Genomic DNA, 19,339 nt, shown 5'->3' on the forward strand with positions numbered 1-19,339 from the left:
GAGTTCCCCTTGTGGCTCAGCAGGTTAAGAACCTGACTAGTATCCGTGAGGATGCGGGTCCAATCCCTGGGCTCGCTCAGTGGGTTAAGGATCTAGCATTGCCATGAGCTGTGGTGTAAGCTGCAGATGCAACTCAGATCTGCCATTGCTGTGGCTGTGGTGTAGATCGGCCAGCTGCAGCTCCAGTTCAGCCCCCTAGCCTGGGAACTTCCATATGCCTTGGGTGTGGCCCTAAAAAAAGAAAAAGAAAAGGCAGCCCCATGGGCCCCTCTGTACCATCATGCCCACTTTTACAGTTGGGAAAATGAAGGTACAGAGAGGCTAGATAATTGGTCCAAGATCACACAGCAATAGTAAGTGGTGCAGTTGGGCATCAGACTCAGGGAGGGCAGCTCCAGATAACAGACCTTTTTTTATCTCTCTGAGATGGGCCTCTCTGCCCCCACATGGCGGTGTGAGAATTAAATGAGATGAGACACACGGCGGGTCTAGGGTAGCGCTTGGCCTGTGGCCCTTGTTACTGTTACATGAAGAAGCATCAGCTGGCTATCGAACATCACCTGTCGTGGGCCTGACACTGTGCTGGGCCTTCAGGGGAACCCAGTTCCCCGAAGTGGGGGAGAGCAGCACCTGCCCTCAGGGGGCTCCCAGTCTAAGGGGGGTGAACCACACTGTGTAAAGATGACGTGCCCCCATTTCCACACCTGGAAGTGCTGTGCAAGGCTCTTTGGGGGTTTGGGGGAGCCTAGCCTCACCTGATGCTGCCTGGAGTCAAGGGAAGAGATCCCCGGGCTGAGGGCCGTACCAAGTGCCCCTTCCTCAGGACAACCACCCCCCGCATCGGCGACGTGATCCAGAAGCTGGCCCCCTTCCTGAAGATGTACAGTGAGTATGTCAAGAACTTCGAGCGAGCCATTGAGCTGCTGGCCACCTGGACTGACAAGTCACCACCCTTCCAGGAGGTCATCACCCGCATTCAGGTGAGGTGGGGGTGGGGATGGAGCAGAACCTGCACTGCCAGCCTCCGCCCTCCTGGCGGGGGGTGGGGGGTGTGCAGCTCCCCCAGTTCAGCTGCTTACACCTGCCCTGCCCACTCCCCAACCCTCAGGGGCAGCCAGCCCCAGCCCTCCCCCCTTTCACCCCTCAATCTTCCTCCCCACTCCCTCCCCAAGAGCAGCGAGGCCTCGGGCAGCCTGACCCTGCAGCATCACATGCTGGAACCTGTGCAGAGAATCCCACGCTATGAGCTGCTGCTCAAGGAGTACGTCCAGAAGCTGCCAGCCCAGGCCCCAGACCTGGCTGATGCCCAGAGTGAGGACACCCCAGGGAATCCAGGGGCTGGGAGGCTCCAACCACTCCCCGAGTTTATGGTGTACCACTCCCCAAATTTATGGCATATTTATGGGGGAGATTTGAGCCCCACACAACCATCAGCGTTGACTCTTGGTGCTTCAGAGACATTACCTAGAGCATTATCATTTTTTATAGACACTAAGGCCCAGAGAGGTTAAGTGACTCGCTCAAGTTCACACAAGCTAGAAAGGAGCAGAGCTAGCATTTGAAGCCATGCCTGCACCCTCTAGATCTGGGGAACAGTGACAATCACAGAAGCCAACTGCCCAAGCCCTGTCTTTCAGTGGCTTCTCCTCTCTCCACCCTGGGTGGAAAATGGCCCCCATCATTCAGACACCCCATATGCCAGGCTACAGGGGTAGGGCCGCTCCTGGAATTGCTCATGGCGGGCCCTAAGACTACTTGGTTAAGCCCCAAGGACCTCCTGCCTCAGGTTTTCAGGGGGTAACTCTGACCCTGCCCCTATTCCAGAAGCCCTCAACATGATCTTCTCAGCTGCTCAGCACTCCAACGCAGCCATCACTGAGATGGTGAGCACCCCAGCCCTCGGATGGGGAGCAGCGGGCATCCACTGGGGCCCCTCACCTCCTCCCTACATCTCTACCCCATCCCACCCAGATTTCTACATCCGCCCATCCCCCCATCCTGGCCCAGGACTGCCCGCCTCCTCATACCCTGTCCCTGTCCACACAAGGCAAACCTTCCCGAAGCAGGCGGGCCTTGCCCGGCCTTGGCTGAGGGTATACCTCCTGTACCCAGGAGCGGCTACAGGAACTGTGGGAAGTGTACCAGCGCCTGGGCCTGGAGGACGACATAGTGGACCCCTCCAATACCCTCCTCCGCGAAGGCCCTGTCCTCAAAATCTCCTTCCGCCGCAACGGCCCCATGGAGCGCTACCTCTTCCTGGTAGGGAAATGCTGGGGGCCCGCCAACACTGGGGAGGGAAGTCCACAGACCCCTCTGCCCCAGGTCCTGCCTGCCTGGCATCTACCTGGCACAACAGGAACCTGCCTGTTTCTCTATCCTTTACTGCTTTGGCACCCAGGTGACTTGGAACAAGTCACATGCTGCCTCCAGGCCTCAGGGATTCCCAACTGAGGGGTTCCCAGATGTGCCCTCGGAAGCAAGAGTCAGAACTTGAACTTCGTCTGTTTGGCAGCAAAGCCTGTACTATTACAATGTGCTCTGTAGAGTGCACAGCAGGAAGGAGTTAGGTTGGCTGCTAAAAGAACTGCCTGGGTTTGTGCTAAAGAAGCCAGGGCTTCTGGAGATCTGAAACTGGTCCCACTTGGAGGTTGAGGAGGGGAGGTTTGAGCCCCCACCGCCTTTGGCCACCATGAGAAAGGCCACAGGCTTCACAGGTTTCAAAGGTCAGCTGTGGTCCCTTAATGCCCAGGGCCGGGGCAGCCCTTCCGTGACCATCTTAGTTGGACTGGGGCTGGACAAACCCTTCCTTACCAACCTGTGATGTCCTTTGAACTGGCCCAGGGCGTGGCAAGAGGGGAGGGAGATTGGGGGGATGGGGCTCAGCCAGCTCCCAGGGAAGCCACCTGCCCCCGCAGCCGCTGTGCACTCACTCATGCTGGTGTCTCCTGCAGTTCAACAACATGCTGCTCTACTGTGTGCCCCGGGTCATCCAGGTGGGCGCCCACTTCCAGGTCAGGACTCGCATCGACGTGGCTGGAATGAAGGTGAGAGGGACCCCAACCACCGTCAGGCTTCATCCGAGGTGGGACCAAGTTTAGGGGGTGGCAGGAGGGGCCAACCCCAGTCTCAGTCTGGAAACCCCGGTGTTTCAGGGCAGGGGCCAATGCAGAAGTGGGAGAGTTTGGGGATTAGACCTCTCTCACATGCGCTTCCAGCCTTCATGTCCACAGCCCTGCCTCGCTCTCAGTCTCACTCTGTTTTCCCTACCATCTATACCAGGGCTTTGAAAATTGTAATATGTGCATGAGTCCCCTGGGAGTCTTATTAAAATGTGGGTGCTGATGCAGTAGGTCTGAAGCGGGGCCTGAGATTCTGCATTTCTTTTTTCTTTCTTTTTTTGTCTTTTTAGGGCTGCACCTGCAGCATATGGAGGTTCCCAAGCTAGGGGTCCAGTCGGAGCTGTAGCCGCTGGCCTACACCACAGCCACAGCAATGTCAAATCTGAGCTGCGCCTGAGACCTATAGCACAGTTCACGGCAATGCTGGATCCTTAACCCACTGAGCAAGGCCAGGGATCGAACCTGAGTCCCCATGGCTGCTAGTCGGGTTCATTAAGTACTGAGCCATGACGGGAACTCCAGATGCTGCATTTCTAACCAGCTCCTAGGTGACGCCGCTACTGCAGCTCCCCATGCTTTGAATAGGAAAGGTCTACACTGTCAGCTCAGCTGCCGACTTGGGTGTGTCCCCATCCAGAAACAGCCACAAATGAGTGGGGGTGGCAGTCCATAACAGTGCCCACTGACTGGGGCAGTCACTGTGGGTTGGGCCTTGCATCATCCCATTGGGTCCTCGTAGCAGCCCTGTGATGGGGGGGGTGTTCTCCCCTCCATGTTTTTGGTTTTTAAAAATCACTTAAAAATAATAATTTTATTACCTAAAAATATAAATAATACACATTCTAAAATCAAACTATACCAAATATATATATGCAATCAGGAGTTCCGTGGTGGTGCAGTGGGTTAAGAATCTGGTATTATCACTTCAGTGGCATGGGTCACTTCTGTGGCATGGGTTCGAAACCTAGCCTGGAACTTCCACATGCCAAGGGCGTGGCCAAAAAAAAATATATATATATATATATATACATATATATGAAATCAAATGTCTCCTCCTGACTCCATCCCCTGGATCCCTTTCCTTGAGGCAGCCTTTGCTGCTTCTTTTCTTTTTTTTAATTTGATTGGGGTATAGTTGATTTACAGTGTTGTATTAGCTTCAGGTTTGTAGCAAAGTGAATCAGTTATACATATACACATATCTATTATTTTTTTCCCATACAGATTATTACAGAACATTGAGTAGATTTCCCTGTGCTGTACAGCACATCTTTGTTAGTTATCTGTTCTGCACACAGTACTGTGTATATTAAATTCCATTCTCCCAGTTTATCCTTTACTCCTTCATGATATCTCTTTTGGTAACAATGAGTTTGATTTTGAAGAGTATGAGTTTGTTTCTGTTTTATAAATAAGTTCTTTTGTATCATTTTTATTAGATTCCACATATAGGTGATATCATTTGGTATTTGTCTTCCTCTGTCTGACTTCACTTAGTATGATAATCTCTAGGTCCATCCATGTTGCTACAAATGGCATTATTTCATTCTTTTTATGGCTTAGTAATATTCCATTGCATGTATGTACCACATCTTCTTTATCCATTCCTCTGTCAGTGGACATTTAGGTTGCTTTCGTGTCTTGGCTATTGTGAATGGTACTGCAGTGAACATTGGGGTGCGTGTATCTTTTTGAATTGTGATTTTCTCTGGATAGATGTCCTGGAGTGGGGTTGCTGGGTCATATGACAGTTCTACATTTAGTTTTTTGTTTTGTTTTTCTTTTTGTTTTTTGCTTTTTAGGGCTACACCTGCAGCACATGGAGGTTCCCAAGCTAGGAGTCCAATCAGAGCTACAGCCACCAGCCTATGCCAGAGCCACAGCAACGCAGGATCCAAGCCATGGCTGTGACCTACATCACAGCTCATGGCAATGCCAGATCCTTAACCCACTGAGTGAGGCCAGGACTCAAACCTGAAACCTCATGGTTCCTAGTCAAATTCTTTTCCACTGTGCCACAGCGGAAACCTCTATATTTAGTTTTTTAAGGAACCTCCATCCTGTTCTTCATATTGGTTGTACCAGTTTACATTCCCACCAACAGTATAGGAGGGTTCCCTTTTCTCCACACCCTCTCCAGCGTTTGTTGGTTGTAGACTTTCTTTTTCTGGCTACACCTGTGGCATATGGAAATTCCTGGGCCAGGGATTGAATCTGAGCTGCAGGGGGATCAACCCAAGCTGCTGCAGTTGGATTCTTAACCCACTGCACCTCACCAGGAACTCTTTTTTTTTTTTTTTTTTTTTTTTTTTTTGTCTTTTTGCCTTTTCTGGGGCTGCTCCTATGTCCTACGGCATATGGAGGTTCCCAGGCTAGGGGTCTAATCGGAGCTGTAGCCGCCGGCCTACACCAGAGCCACAGCAACGCAGGATCCAAGCCATGGCCTCGACCTACACCACAGCTCATGGCAACGCTGGATGCTTAACCCACTGAGTAAGGTCAGGGATCGAACCCACAACCTCATAGTTCCTAGTCGGATTCGTTAACCACTGAGCCACGACAGGAACTCCAGGAACTCTTGTTTGTAGACTTTTTGATGATGGCCAGCCTTTGTTTCTTATGAGGACTGCCAGAGGTAGTCTTTGCATTTACAAACTAATAATATATTCATTATGGTTTCCTTACTTTTGTTTCACATAAACAATGAGACTATTTTCTACATACTATTCTGCACTTGCCCTTTTTTTTTCCTTTTCGGCTGCCCCTTGGCATATGGAGTTCCCAGGCCAGGGATCAAATCCAAGCTTCAGTTGCAACCCACACCCTAGCTGCAGGAACACTGGATCCTTTAACCCGCTGTGCTAGGCAGGGGATCGAACCTGCATCCCGGTGCTGCAGAGACTCTGTGGATCTCATTGCACCACAGTAGGATATCCTGCACTTGCCTTTTTTAACTAACGGTAAATTCTGGAGATGGTTGCACTCTGTGCCTTAGAGGCATCCCTGTCCTTTTGCATGGCTGCATAGTATCAGTGTGTGGATGTACCAATTTGTCCAGCCAGTCCTCTCCTGACGAATATTTAGATTGTTCTCAGTTGTCAGTGTCTGCAGATGAGACTACAGTGAAAAACTGTGTACGGTTTGCCAGTGTGTGAATATATCTGCAGTTAATCCCATTTTTAAAAATAGGGCCATAAAGTGATACGTCCAAACAACGAGATATTACTCAGTGATCAAAAGAAATAAGCTATTGGGAGTGCCCTTATGGTACAGCAATTTAAGGATCCAGTGTTGTCTTGGATCACGGCTGTGTTGAGGGTTTGATCCCTGGCCCCAGAACTTATGTATGTCAAGGCGGGGGGTCGGGGGGCAACCCAAGAAAAAAAAGAGAGAGTTATTAGGTCATAAAAAGACATGGAGGAAACTTAAATGCATATTACTAAGTGAAAGAAGCCAATCTAAAAAGGCTACATACATACATACCATGTATATACACTATATGTTTCCAATGACATGATATTCTGGCAAAGGCAAAACTATGGAGACAATAAGTGGTTCCCAGGTGTTGAGGGAAGGGAGGGATGAGGGAGGGAGGAACAGGTGGGATTTTAAGGGCAGTGAAACTGCTTTGTGTGGTTCTGTAATGCTAGAGTCCATTTATCCAAACCCACAGGATGTACTGCACCAAGAGTGAACCCTAATGTAGACTGTGAACTTTGGGTAACAGTGATGTGTCAAGGTAGATTTGTTGATTCTAACAAATGTAGCATTCTGTTGGGGAATTTTATTTATTTATTTATTTATTTTTGCTTTTTAGGGCTGCACTCGCGGCATATGAAGGTTCCCATACCAGAGGTCCAATTGGAGCTACAGCTGCTAGCCTACACTACAGCCACAGCAACACCAGATCTGAGCTTCGTCTGCCACTTACACCACAGCTCACAGTAAGGCCAGATCCTTAACCCACTGAGCGAGGCCAGGGAGTGAACCTGCAACCTCATGGATCCTAGTCAGGTTCGTTAACTGCTGAGCCACCACGGGAACTCGGGGAAATGTCATTAATGGGGAAGACTGTGCATCTGTGAGCACAGGGGCTGCGCAGAAATCTCTGTACCTTCCTCTCAATTTTGTTGTGAACCTAAAACTGATCTAAAAAATTAAAACCTTCTAAAAATGTATTTCTAAAAAAGCCAAGGTCCAGAATGTTAAGTAACCTGCTGGGGTCACACAGCAAATCCTGGTTTACATGCTCAAACTCAGGTGTAAGAGATTCCAGAGCCTCTATCCTCAAGCACCGTACTGTATACGATTTCCTACTGAGGCTTCAACCCAGAGGGATAAAGCATAGGGCAGAATTGCAACTCTAGTGGAGGAAATGGTGTGGGAACCTTCTTGACCACCCCTCTCTGGTCACCCCTAAGTGCAGGTGGCTGGGGCTTGAAGAAGCAGAGGTCAGATCTGGCCCATCTTGGTACTTTTCCGTCTCCACATTCCCTATCCTATTGCCCCAACGCCACCCCATCTCCCAGCATCTGCCCCAAGAGGAGGCTGCAGGCAGGACTGGAGCCAGAACACACCCTCCTCGTATACCCCCTGAGCCCCTGAGAGCCCCCAGCAGGAGGTACTTGTCCTTGCTCCTGACTGAGTCTGCCTGGCATTTGGGGCTGAATCAAGGGCCTGGGGGTGGGATGCAAACCTGAGGGGGATGAGGGCTAATGGAGGGACATGGGGACCTACTGGGGGGTGGGGGTCACAGCCCTTTCCCCACACCTCAGCTCACTGAGGTCTTTTGGGAATGCAGATGAGCCCCCCCTCCCACCTGTAGCATCCAGCTCTCCTTCCTAAAGTGGCCAGAATATCTCAGAGGCCAGGGTGCGTGCAAGCTTGTATATCTGGCAGCCTTGATGAGTAAGACTGAGAAAGGCAGGTTATGGAGAATTACAGAGAAATGGAGATTGGCAGCACTGTCTGGGGACTGGCAGAGAAAAAAGAGGCAGAGATCGACAGATAAAAAAGCCAAGAAATAGACCAAAACAGAAAGAGAAAAAGAGAGAACGGCCTGAGAGTGTCAGATACTCAGGCTGTATGATGGGGGCTCACAGACCCGGTGTGCGTGCCTGGTTCCTGGCATCTGCTGGTCTCAGTGAACAGGGTCCCTGCAGGGCGTGTCTGGTGCTCTGGTGGCTGCACAGCACCCTCTGCTGGATGGCATGAGCCCAGCAGGTGCAAAGCTGTTTACCCACCTGCGTTTCTGAGTCTGAGGTTTTGGAGGCAGGTCTGGTCTTTGACCACCAGAAAGTTCCCACTGGCCTGTGACCCCCTGGCCTCTGCCTTCCTAAGTATCAAGGAGGTCTAGTTCTCAGCAGCTAGTTCTCCCCCAGGGTCCGACTTGGTCCAGTTGTGCTGTCCTGCACAGGGCCTACCTAAGAAGAAGGAAGGGGTGCAAGCACGTACATATACTTGGCATCTCCATGGACAGCTGTGCAAGTTGTGCACTGCAAGAGCACGCCTCGTTTGAGATGAGCACAGCTCCCCCACAGCTGGCCGCGTAGATTGTATATTTACCATTCTCCTTGTCCAGCAGATGGCAGTCAAGCGTCTGGTTCAACAAAATCCGACTATTATGCCAGTTTGCCAACAGATGTCAGTAAAGTGTTTTGAGGAAGGAGTATCTTTTTAAAACTAGCACAAAGACACAGTACAGGCTGGCAGGGGCCTGAACTGATCCAGAGTCTGGTGGTTGAGCCTAGGCTCTGGGAATTGTCCTCTAGAAACCTCCATCTTGCCCCTCTGCCGTGGTGGCCCCTCAGGTCAGGGGCTCTCCCAGAAACCCATTTTCTATTAAAAGCATCATATTTCTTCCTAGCTGTGGTCTCCAAACCTTAGATTTCCCCCTTTAGTCCCTCTCCCCCTCCCTTATTCAGTCAGTTGTGGCATCTGGCCAGATTTCCTGATATTGTCTCTCTCCCCAGGTGCAGGCAGGCCCTGGGCAAGCCTCGACCATTCTGAGTATCACTTCCTACCTGGCCTCTGGGCTGCTGGTTTGTCCCATTTTCCCCAGACCCAGCCCTTTGACCTTCTCGCCCAGCGGCTGGAGCTGCTTTCCCGGAACACCTCTCTCCACAGAAGCTTCTCTGTTTATAAGCCCTCAGAGCCTCCCCATTGTCAAGAGTAACACGTGCAAATCACTTCGGCCCCTTCTAGAGGGAGGGGCTATGAGAGGGGTAGACTAGGCCTGGAGTCATGCTCTCTGGGTGGGATGGGCTGCCTGAAGGTGTAACAAGGCCTGGTTATCTCATGGCAGGGCCCCAGCAGAGGGCCCCAAGGGTCAGGTGGATTCAGTGACAACAGAGTTCCCCCATGCTGGGCCCTGGGGCTCTGGGTCTGTGTCTTAGCCACTCTTGTGACTCTCTCTCCACTGCCTGGGGGAGGTCTGTGCTTGCAGGGCTCTAGCAGTGGGGCCGAAATAGATGTGCTCCTCCCTTACCCTTGGGGACTAAAAGCCTGAGTTTGAATCTTCATTCTGCTCCTTATTTATTTACTGATTTAGTTTTGCTTTTTAGGGCTGCACCCTCCGCATATAGAAGTTCCTAGGTTAGGGATCAAAAAATCAGAGCTACAGCTGCCGGCCTACACCCCAACCGCAGCCACGCAGGATCCAGGCCGAATCTGTGACCAATGTCACAGCTCAGGGCAGCACGGGATCCTTAGCCCATTGAGTGAGGCCAGGGATTGAATCTGCATCCTCATGGGTACCAGTCAGGTTCATTACCACCAAGCTACACTGGGAACTCCCAGAAGGTGTTGAACAAGCTCACTGCCCTGTCTCTTGAATTCGAATTGTCCCTGGCATGCAGTCCACCTCCCTTCACCCACGGTGCCTGTGGAGAGGGGGTGGTGAGGCTGAGAGGTCTCTCCCTCCCTTTCTGAGCAGGTTCGAGAGCTGACTGACGCCGAGTTCCCCCACTCCTTCCTGGTGTCCGGGAAGCAGCGCACCCTGGAGCTGCAGGCCCGGTAGGCAGGCAGGCTGAGGGCTGGGCGAGACGGGAACACAGGGAGGGGCTGCTCTTCTCAACATGTGTGTTCACTTTCCGAGCAGGTCCCAGGAGGAAATGATCTCCTGGATGCAGGTATCAGAACGCTCCAGGGCCCCTAGGATTCTGACTCCCTACCCAAGCTGAGGGAGAGGAGGGGTGCAGTGTGTGTGTGTGTGTGTGTGTGTGTGTGTGTGTGTGCTGCTGCTACTCCCTGCTCTTCCTCAGAGTTGCTCTCTGGTACTTTGGATACAGATCTGAGTTCACATCTTAGTGCCTCTCACTGCCCAGCTGGTGGCCTGGGGCAGGTCACTTAATGTCTCTGAACCTCAGTTTTCACATCTGTTACCTGGGGCTAATAGTTTCTCCCCCTTTAAAAAAGCCAATGTGCCCTGGAACCTAGTGCCCGGTACCCAGTAGGCTTTTAGCAACGTTTGCGGAATGTGTGGACGGATGCACAAATGAGCGCACCCTCCCTACCTCCCTCCTTGACCCCCCCCCCAGGCCTGCCAAGCAGCCATTGACCAAATCGAGAAGCGGAATGAAACCTTCAAGGCTGCAGCCCAGGGCCCTGAGGGAGACGCCCAGGAGCAGGAGGTAAATGAAGGCACCCCTTCCCTCCCGGAGCTGCCAGCCTCCCCCAGGACAGATCCCGCCTCTTTGCTCTGCCCAAGCCAGCTTGGAGGCCAGGATGTGCCCCCCACCATGAGTGATTTGAAAGGACCAGGGGACGCCCACTCACCCCAGTTTCACCCTGCTCAGAAACCCAATGCCAAAGACTCCCCTATTAGCCAGAAATTTCTTTGGGAGCCTCTATATGCAACTATCCATAGGGAGGATTTCACATCTATGTGTATAAGTCTGGCTTCAGGGAGTGGGGTGTGTGTGTGTGTGTGTGTGTGTGTGTGTGTGTGTGCGCGCGTGCGCGCGCGTGCACGCGCGCGCGCGCATGCACACACAGGTTTGGGTCTGGAAATGGCCTGAATAAACATGAGACAAAGGGAAGGTGGAGGGCAGGTGGGGTGGTAGTTATGGAGAATGTCTAAGACTTGATTTCAGGTCTGAGCTCTGAACTCTGGCCTGCTGGGTGTCTTTGCTGAGTCCCTTGACCTCTCTGGGCCTCAGTATGAAATAGGGCTCATAGCAACCAACTTCGTGGTCCTTAGCAGTTCAGTCAGCTTCATGTAGAGGTCACAGCACACAGAATCCCTGCCCCAGGCAGCTGGGCAGAGAGCCCAGGGCCTCCAGGAGCAGATAGAGGGGGTCCTGAGGTGCCCACCCTCTTGTCCCACAGCTGCAGTCCAAGGAACTGGGCCTCCGGGCGCCGCAGTGGATCCGAGACAAGATGGTGACCATGTGCATGCGCTGCCAGGAGCCCTTCAACGCCCTGACGCGGCGGCGCCACCACTGCCGGGCCTGCGGCTACGTGAGTACTCCACCCGGCCTCGGCCTTCCAGCTCAGTCTCCCCTCCCTGCCAGCTCCTCCCACTTCAGCCAGAGCAGCCAAACGCTCTGGGCACTACCTCCGTGCCAGGCATGTGAGTGACCTCGCTTGACCCCACGGTGCCCACCTGTGAAGCAGGTCAGTTCTCATCCCCATCTGCAGATGGGACCTGAGGTGCAGACCAGTTAAACCACTCCCTTGAGACACCCCTCAAAGCTGACCCTGAAAAGTCACCTGCCTCCTTACCAAGACTCCCGGGCCCAGGACCAGAAATGGTCTCCAGTTCCAGGGTGTGGGGCACCCAAACCCATCAGACCCTCTCAGGCCTTGCACCCACCACCTCCCTAGCCTGCACCTGCTATGCACTCACCCCTCGCCATCCTGTCTTCTTCTTCTTCTTCTTTTTTTATTTTTGGTCTTTTTTAGGGCCATACCCGGGGCATATGAAGGTTCCCAGGCTAGAGGTCAGATTGGAGCTACAGCTGCCGCCAGCCTACGCCACAGTCAGGGGAACGCTGGACCCTTAACCCACTGAGCAAAGCCAGGGATCGAACTTGCATCCTCATGGATGCTAATCAGATCCGTTTCTGCTGAGCCACAAGGGGAACTCCGCCATCCGGTCTCCTCGACCGACCTCAGCTAACATCCCCTCCTCAGCGCTCCAGCACCTGGTCAGTTCTGCTGCTGACTCTATCCGCCAGGTCCAGGCCTCAGTTTCCTCCCCTGTACAATGGGGATTATGCATCCCTAACCTCAGGGTGGTGCTGAGGACTCCACCAAAGCAGGTTCACCCTTCCCCTCTCCCTGCCCTCCTTTGCTTTCCCCTCCTCCGTCACTCCAGCAAAGCTCACGCAGAGGAAAAGCCACAGCTGATTGAGGAAGGAACCGTGTCCACTCCCTCTTATCAGCTCAGGCCCAGTTATCAGAGGCAGATCTTGCTTCGCTTTTTAAGCACCTGCTGTACTCGAGCTGTTCTCTGTTGACGTTACAAGCTTCTGCATTTACTCTGCAAACAGGAAAGCCCTTTACGGCCTTAGTCTTTAATGACCTCAGAGGATGGGAGACCAGCTGGGCCGGTTGGGGCCAGTCAGGGAGGTGTCCCCAAAATGTGTTAAACTGCAATCAGAACATGAAGGAAATTTCTAGGACTAGGACACACCCATGTTCAGATGTGAGTGAATTCCATCCCAGAGCCAAATAGAAAGGATCTGGTGATTCCCTACCATTGTTGGGAAGTCACATCAGTAAAATAGGACTCGAGTTGGTTCCCACTTGCCACTTGTACCTTCAAAATTATTTTAAAATAGTTGGAGTTCCTGTTGTGGCTCAGCAGATTAAAAACCCGACTTAGTATCCATGAGGACGCAGGTTCAATCCCTGACCTTGCTCAGCGGGTTAAGGATCCGGCAATGCCATGAGCTGTGGTGTAGCTCACAGGTTCGGCTCGGATCTGGCATGGCTGTGGCTGTGGCGTAGAGCTGCAGCTCCAATTTGACTCCTAGCCTGGGAACTTCCACATGCTTCAAGTGTGGCCATAAAAATAACAACAAAACCAAAACAATTATTTAAAATAGTTAAATACAAAGAAGCACAAAGACCAATATAACAACACCCAATATAACAAAACCCATGGACCTGCCTTCCAGGTACAAGAAGGTAACAAAATATTCTGAAAACTAAATGAAATGAAATGTATGATCCTTGATCAAGTCCTTGGTGGAAAAAACAGAACCAGATACAGAAGTCGTTGATGGGACCTTTGGGGGAAAAGTTGATCATGTGGTGTACATAGATCGTAATGTTGTCTCACTGTTAACTACCCAGAGTGTGATGGTGACATTGCTGATAGGAGAATGCCCTTGGTCTTAGGAGAGGGTGAGAGGGTGACATGATGACTATAATTTATATTCAAATGGTTCAGGAAAAATATATATATATATACATATAGAGAGAGTAGAGAAATCAAATGTGGCAAAAAATATTCACATTTGATGAATTTGGTGGGGGGGTATTACTGTATTATTCTTTCAACTTGTCTTCAGGCTTGAAATTTTTCAAAATAAAGTCATTTTTCAATGGCTTTTTATTTTGAAAATTACACACTAATAATATTTTTAAAATTTAAATTGCAATAAAAAATAAAACACTGCCAAGGGAGCTGAAGCCCTGTGTGGGGCTGTGTGTGGCACCCTTGGCCCGATCCTGGGGTTTCTCGTGCCTGTGCGAACCTTTGTACTGAGTGAGTCATCCTTTCGGTGGTTGGGTGCCCAGTTTCAGCCTCCCCGCCTGCCAGACTGGGATCCTGGCAAGGGTGGGGCAAGCCCAGCCCTCTCCTGCTGGTCCCTCCCTGGCCACGTGCTGTGCTGGGCACATAGATGACTAACCCTTCCTCCTCCTCTCTGTCTCCTGTCCCCCATTTCCAATCCCACATCCGGGACTCGCCCTGACACCCCCCGTATTCTCGGAAGTCATCCTGCAGGACCTGCATTTCTCCCCTCATCTTCTCAGGCCTCTTTCACCTGGTCTCCCCAGCATGATCCACCACTGGGCTTCTCTGAGGTGGGATGGGGGACAGGCGCCACTCCACAGTCCATACTATGGCAGGTCTTCCTGGCAGAAACCACCAGCCTATCATTTCTGTATCAGAACATGCTTAACTCTAGGATCGTGTGGGCTGCGAAATCTCCATAAGTCTTAATGCTAAACTGGAGAACTGTAAAGATAGGCCGTTTGGGGAGGGCCAGCCACTGCCAGTGGCCCCCGCACGTCACTGCCCCCTCATTGCAGGTGAAGGTAGACGTGCCAGTGCTGGTCACCTGGTGGGTGAGGGGGTCAAGGGAGACGCAGAGGGAGGAGAGCCCGGGGAGAATGAATTAGATGCAAGGGGTGTGGGCAGGGCAGGCCCCTGGGAGAGTAGCTGTCCTCACAGAGGGAGAACCTGAAGGGAGAGAGGTCGAGCTCCTGTAGGTCAGGGGGGGTGGTGAGGGCAGGTCTCGAGCCCTTAGCCAGGGGTGCCCAGAGCCCGTGTGCTCCTCCTGCACCGCAGCTGCCACCAAGGACACCCATCCCTGCCTCCCTCCCTCTCCTGAAGCTTCCTTTTGCTCCCTCCGGTTCCTGGTTGCTCTCACATTCCCACCTCCTGGGCCAAGGCACACACAGGGATCTCCGTGCCTCCGCTCGGCCCCCAAGCCCCTCCTGCCCATCCTCCCCCAGGTGGTATGCGGCAGGTGCTCTGACTACCGGGCTGAGCTCAAGTATGATGACAACAGGCCCAACCGCGTCTGCTTCGACTGCTACACATTCCTCACTGGCAACGTGATCCCTGAGGACAAGGAGGACAAGAGGCGAGGCATCCTGGAGGTGAGGGTGAAGGTGTGCAGGGCCCCAGGGGCTGGCGCTGTCCTCGGTGCTGGGGAACAAGCCTGCCGTGGTCACTCGCCATCTCTCTCTGCCCACAGACACCCCCTTTACCCCATCACCCCCCTAAAACAGAACAGAACTTACATCGACACAGAAGCAACTTCTGGCTCCAGGATGTTGTCCAGGCTTTTGGTCTCTCCCCTGTGTCCCCATCCAGTAACCACTGGGCCTCTAAGGACCACTCCTGCTCATGTCCCTGGCCCTGCCTCAGCAGACCCAGGAGCTGGAGAGCTGGTGTGACTGATTCTCTTTCTCAGATGGGGACACTGAGTCTCCAGGTCAGGGTGCCACTACAGGGAAGAGAGAGCCTGTGGACTCCTTTCTAATGAGAAGGAATTTCATGGACCAACTGGTTCCATCCCACAGAGACCCAGACCCAGGGAAGTGACCCTTCCCAAGTCACACAGAGAGTTAGGAGCCAGCTCTCTGATCTTTGCCACACATGCTCTCTGCTGCCCTTGGGCCTGAGTCACTCCCCACCCCCATAGGTGTCCCCAGGCTACTCCCGCTGCTGGTCAGCACCTCTAGGGCACTGGCTGGTGCTGTAGATATAGTGTTACCCAGCTCTACCCAGCCGAGACGGGGACCTGTCTCAGCTTTGTGCTGTTAGATACAGGGTTACCCAGTCCAGACATTGGTACACCGGTTCCCACCACCCCTCTGCCCCTCCCTCATTAAACCTGGCTGACATCCTTCATTCGGCCTCTAGGAGGTGGGAGAAGACCCCAGCCTATTCCAGCTGTACTCAGCTCCCAGCTTCCTGGGATTCCTTTCCAATGACATCTGCCCAGGCTCCAATCCTCACCTATTCTTTTAGGCCCAGCCCTGCCCACATCCGCCCTGATCGCCAGGCCACACAGCTTGCTCCTGGAGAGAGGGGGTGGTCTGCCCCTTTTCAGGCTCTAATTTTGATCCCTGGGGAGACTGACTGCTGATAAGCCCTCCAGCACCTGCCCTGAGTTCAGGCTGCCTGGGCTTTGTCCTCGGCTCTGCCACTAGCCAGCTGTGAGACTACAAGTCTGTGGCGGGGAAACCTCTCAGAGCCTTGGGAACAAATAACGCCTCCTTGGAGGATTAGAAATAATGTTTTCTAATGACTGACGTCTGTCACCAAGCGGGCGGTCTGTTCCCTGACGGTCCCTCTCTCTGATTTTAGAAAGGATCTGTGATGGGTTCCGAGCAGAGCCTAATGTGCAGCTTCCTCCAGCTCCTTGGGGACAAGTGGGGCAAGAGTGGGCCCCGGGGCTGGTGTGTGATCCCCCGGGACGACCCCCTGGTGCTCTATGTCTACGCTGCCCCTCAGGTAACGCCACCCTGCCCCCCCAGACCTTGGCCTTCTGTGTGTGTGTGTGTGTGTGTGTGTGTGTGTGTGTGTGTGTGTTGGGGTGGGGGAGGGAAGGGCGGACCCCATAAGTCAAATGAGGAACTGAGCCTCAGCAAGGACCAGGTTCCCTAGAATGGCAGGATCAGTGGCTTTCAGAGCTGGGCCCAGACTCCAGGTAATGACAGTGTTCCCCTCAGGGGGTGACCAGATCTCTTCCTCAATGCCCTCCCACCAGCCCAAGCGCTTCGTGGGTGTTTAGGGGGCAAGAGGTAGGAGTGGGGCTGTTACTTCCACCTGGCTTGCTTTCTTTCTTTTTTTTCCTTTTTTTGGCTGCCCTGTGGTATATGGAGTTCCCAGGCCAGGGATCAGACCCGAGCCACAGTTGTGACCTAAGCTGCAGCTGCAGCTTAACTCGCTTTGCTGTGCCGGGTCAGGGATTGAACCTGCGACCCAGTGCCCCCAAGACGTCACCGTTGTGCCACAGAGGGATCGCTCTGCATGGCTCTCTGAGGCAGCAGTATGGGGTGGGGGGACAGCAGCCCTCAGCTCTCTTCTCTCTCCCAGGACATGCGGGCTCATGCCTCCATCCCCCTGTTGGGCTACCAGGTGACTGCTGGGCCCCAGGGGGACCCCCGGGTCTTCCAGCTGCAACAGTCAGGCCAGTTCTACATCTTCAAGGCCGAAACTGAGGAGCTGAAGGGCCGCTGGGTGAAGGCCATGGAGCGAGCGGCCAGTGGCTGGAGCCCTGGGGAGCCCAGTGACGGGGACCTCTCCGACTGAGGCACCGCTGGCCATGCTCCCCTTGGAGCCCCTCTCCTGCCATGGGCTGTCGCTTTGGCTGACCCACCACCCCAAGCTGAGTTTTCAAATAACAGGTTTCTATTTGTGCTCGAACTGTGTCTTGGTTTGGAATTGAGAAAACGTGGGTCTGTTCCTTTGGGGAGGGGGTGACAGAGCATCCCAGTTTGCCCAGGGCTAAGGGGATTCCTGGGATGTGGGACTTTCAGCGCTAAAACTGGGAAAGTCCCAGGTAACCCAGGACTGTTGGTCACATGTATGGTTCTCAGCTTGGGCTTCACATAAGTGTCACCTGGGGAGCTTTAAAAAATACCGATGGAAAAAATAAATAAACTGAAAATTCAAAAAATACCAGTGCCTCTATTGATCACCAAAAACTTGTGCTTTGACTAGCCTGGGATTCGGGGGCATGAGTATGTTTTAGGGGTGCCCACGTGAGTCTGATTTGCAGCCTGGGTTACCTGGATGAAGAAGAAAGCAAGCAAACTACTACCGAGTGCCAAGCATGAGGGTAATAATAATAATAACGATATCAACTATAATAAAAACATTAAAAGAATAAATATCAAACATCTACTGGAGCAGGCCCTGGTCTAGGTGTTTCTACATAGATTATCTTGTTTTTGCCCTCAGGACTTTGTCCTCATTTTCCAGATAAGGACACTGAGTCTCAGAGATGTTTAGTCATTGGCTGACGGTCACACAGTTGGTGGATGCCAGAGCCCTGTCCATCAGGTAGCAGGGCATTGGCTGAGCAGGAGCTTGTCTGGCCCTCTGGCTGGTGTATGAGGCTGCTTTTTCATAGGAGACCAGCAGGGGGTGGCAGTGACCAGCAGGCCACATCCAGGGGCCCCAGCCTGGGCCCTGACACCTGAAGGAGGTTCCATCAGGCCCAGCCGCTGCTAGGCTCTGCCTCTGAAACAGGCAAGTCAGAGATCTTTGCCCCCTTCCAGGCACAGCAGTTTATCCCCCAACCTGAGATCACATCCCTTCTGTAAATTTTTTTTCTTTTCTTTTCTTTTTAGGCCTGCACCTGTGGCATATGGAAATTCCCAGGCTAGGAGTCTAATCAGAGCTGTAGCTGCCGGCCTACACCACAGCCACAGCAACGCCATATCCAAACTGCGACTGCGACCTACACCACAGTTCATGGCAATGCTAGATCCTTAACCCGCTGAGCAAGGCCAGGGATTGAACCTGCGTCCTCATGGATACTACTCAGGTTGGTTTCCACTGAGCCACGACGGGAACTCCTAAAGTAATTTTTTAAAGCCCAAGAAAACCTAATTGGCACAATCTTTCTGGGGACCAGGCTGGCCTGACCGTAAGTCCATTCTTTCATTCAACAAATATTTGTTAAGCATCTCCTATGAGGCAAATGCAGTTCCTATACTGGAATAAAGCTGTGAAAAAGACAGACACAATTTCCGCCTTTCTGGAGATTTTCTTATTCAGAAAATAAGTACACAGGAGTTCCTGTTGTGGCTCAGTGGTTAATGAACCTGACTAGCATCCATGAGGACGAAGCTTCGATCCTTGGCCTCACTCAGTGGGTTAAGGATCTGGTGTTGCTGTGGCTGTGGCATAAGCCGGTGGCTATAGCTCTGATTCGACCCCTAGCCTGGGAACCTCCATACGCCACAGGTGCGGTCCTAAAAAAGAGAAAAGACAAAAAAAATAAATAAATAAAAATAAGTACATAAAGGAGTTCTCTTGTGGTGCAGTGGGTTAAGGGCCTGGCATTGTCACTGCAGCAGCTTGGTCACTGCTATGACACAGGTTTGATCCCTGGCCTGGGAACTTCCACATGCTGTGGGCACAGCAAAAAAAATTAATTAAAAAAAGTACATAAAATGTAGAGTGTATCAGATGTGATAAGTGCCTAACTAGTGTGGCAAGCCATTCCAGGCTTTCCTAGTTTTAAAACTGAAAGTCTTTTTTTTTTGGTTGCACCTGTGGCGTGCAGAAGTTCCTGGGCCAGGGATCTAACTCCTGCCACAGTAGTGACAACGCCAGAAGCCCCGAACCACTAGGCCACCAGGGAACTCCTAAAACTGAAAGTCTTAAGTCTTAGGAAACCCCTCAGTTCCAGGCAGACAAGGATGATTGGTCACTGTAGCGGAAGGAAAAAAGAAAGGGGGCGAAGGGATGTGCGTGTTGTATTTTAAAGGAAAGTCAAGGAAGGCCTCGCTGAGACGTC

At 52.4% G+C, this 19,339-nt stretch overlaps 1 protein-coding gene across 12 annotated transcripts in view; it reads left to right on the forward strand.

The window, feature by feature from the left end:
* FGD2 (FYVE, RhoGEF and PH domain containing 2) overlaps positions 1-17,488 on the forward strand; it is a 26,262-nt gene extending 8,774 nt beyond the window's left edge. For 4 of the 12 annotated variants that reach the window (XM_003128369.7, XM_005665926.4, XM_084967892.1 and 1 more), the window contains 12 exons: positions 824-980; positions 1,173-1,311; positions 1,825-1,883; positions 2,113-2,259; positions 2,952-3,044; positions 10,054-10,133; positions 10,219-10,249; positions 10,658-10,750; positions 11,448-11,579; positions 14,811-14,957; positions 16,174-16,320; positions 16,906-17,488. In XM_003128369.7, coding sequence (XP_003128417.2) covers positions 824-980; positions 1,173-1,311; positions 1,825-1,883; positions 2,113-2,259; positions 2,952-3,044; positions 10,054-10,133; positions 10,219-10,249; positions 10,658-10,750; positions 11,448-11,579; positions 14,811-14,957; positions 16,174-16,320; positions 16,906-17,121 — 1,441 coding nt within the window. In that variant the 3' untranslated portion in view covers positions 17,122-17,488. The remainder of the gene's footprint in view (positions 1-823; positions 981-1,172; positions 1,312-1,824; positions 1,884-2,112; positions 2,260-2,951; positions 3,045-10,053; positions 10,134-10,218; positions 10,250-10,657; positions 10,751-11,447; positions 11,580-14,810; positions 14,958-16,173; positions 16,321-16,905) is intronic. The other 8 variants (XM_084967894.1, XM_084967895.1, XM_084967896.1 and 5 more) reach the window with 4 other exon arrangements.
* The last annotated feature ends 1,851 nt before the right edge of the window (positions 17,489-19,339 follow it).

This window comes from Sus scrofa, chromosome 7, assembly GCF_054392235.1.
Source record: "Sus scrofa isolate SSC_HxYL_T2T_F1_AM1 chromosome 7, Sscrofa_HxYL_maternal_Yorkshire_Landrace_v2.0, whole genome shotgun sequence".
NCBI lineage: Eukaryota > Metazoa > Chordata > Mammalia > Artiodactyla > Suidae > Sus > Sus scrofa.